General features: G+C 37.7%; 1 protein-coding gene across 1 annotated transcript; it reads right to left on the minus strand.

Moving 5' to 3' along the window:
* Positions 1-339: 339 nt before the first annotated feature.
* Positions 340-1,257, minus strand: LOC142839162 (vomeronasal type-1 receptor 90-like). The gene has a single exon (XM_075955088.1). It carries the CDS (start codon positions 1,255-1,257, stop codon positions 340-342), a length of 918 nt encoding a protein of 305 aa, XP_075811203.1.
* Positions 1,258-1,613: the final 356 nt, after the last annotated feature.

Here is a 1,613-nt window from a genome sequence, read left to right on the forward strand (position 1 = left end):
TGTATACAGAGAACTTAAAAAGATCAGTAGCACTTGGCTGCAAAAATGTCACAAGAATGCTCATGTATAATACCACATATTTTATTTAAATTATTAAAATCTTGATTTGCTACTTGAACTATTACAGAGTTTAAGAGGAATAAATTTTGGAAAAATTAGTTGTGGCTGCACCAGAATGAAGCCTCACAAACATCTGTCTGTATTTCCAGCTCACTGGGGCAAGGTCAATGGCCTATTCTGGCCTTGTAGGCACCAGGAATTCACACATACATACATGCTGACACAATACTCATAAATATAAAAGGAATAAATAAATCATTTTATTAAAAATGAGAATAATTATCTCTTTCTGAAAATATGGTGGCACACAGACTGTATGTGTTTCAGCATATTGATTACTCTGTTATCAGAACTGATTTGTACCAAAGGAGTAATTGTGGGATAGACATTCATCACAAATATCTGAATATTCAGGCTGACTGGGTCGTACATCCATAACAGGACTGCAGTGTGTGAGATGATGAAATCCACCCAGTACATGATCACAAAGCAAAAGACCAGCAGCAAGATGGTCTGGGTGGCCCTTTTCTCAGGGGATGCTCTCAGATGACTGAGGCTGTGAAGATGCTTGCATTGCCTCTGATGTCTGAACAAGATAATCACCATGTATGCACTTGTGGCCAGCATAACTCCTATAAGAAATACATCTCGGGAGAATGTCACTGTTAAAGTCAGTGTCCTGATGATGTAGTTCATGGAGAAGAGTGAGCAGAATTTAGTGACCTTCATCTGTTTGGTCTCACTCATATTGGTAAAAGCACCAGAATAGATTATTCGGTAACTAGTGAATGACAAGTTGAAAGACCAAACAAATAAGAACGCAGAAATCATGTACTTTTTTAGTTTATATTTAAATTTTGCCAACAAAGAGGAACTGGGACTGATAGTGACAGCCTGGAACACACCCAGGAGGCAGGTGATGCTGATAGAGAGGCTTCTCATCACTCTGTTTATGTAAAAAGTTGTCTTACATTTGAAGTCATTCTCGATGTTCAGTGATTCAAATATGTCTCTAAGCCAAATGTCACTTCCAGTGAGGAGCAGCACTATGTGGATGAAGGCCAATTGACAGGAGATCATGTCCGTGGGCTTAGGTCTGTGACACAGAATTATGAAAATGTAGAAAACAAGGAGAAACATATTGGCCAGGACTCCAAGTACAGCTTGGAAATTAATGACAATCCTTAATGAGGACATACGTAGAAATTGTATTAACCTTAAGAAAATGAAATTTAAAAAAGGATATTTATGCCCTGGCAATGCTGAAGCATGCATAAGCAGCCCATATGTTGTGGTTCTATTGATCTTGTCCATCTTGGGTTTCATGGTCTAAGTTTAGAAGGACGAATGACCAGGTATTTTCCTCAAGAGGGCACCAGATCCCAATACAGATGATTGTGGAGACCTATTTCAAATATCTGAAAAAAAATAATGGTTATTTACCCAACGTTTGTTTCACTGGTCAGTATGTCTATATTATCATTCTGTTTTGCCTATTTATTCTTGATTAACCCATCTCTTTAATTTTTCAAGTTCTACATTAGATATGGCCT

This window comes from Microtus pennsylvanicus, chromosome 21 (genome assembly GCF_037038515.1).
Source record: "Microtus pennsylvanicus isolate mMicPen1 chromosome 21, mMicPen1.hap1, whole genome shotgun sequence".
In the NCBI taxonomy this organism is placed as follows: Eukaryota; Metazoa; Chordata; class Mammalia; order Rodentia; family Cricetidae; genus Microtus; species Microtus pennsylvanicus.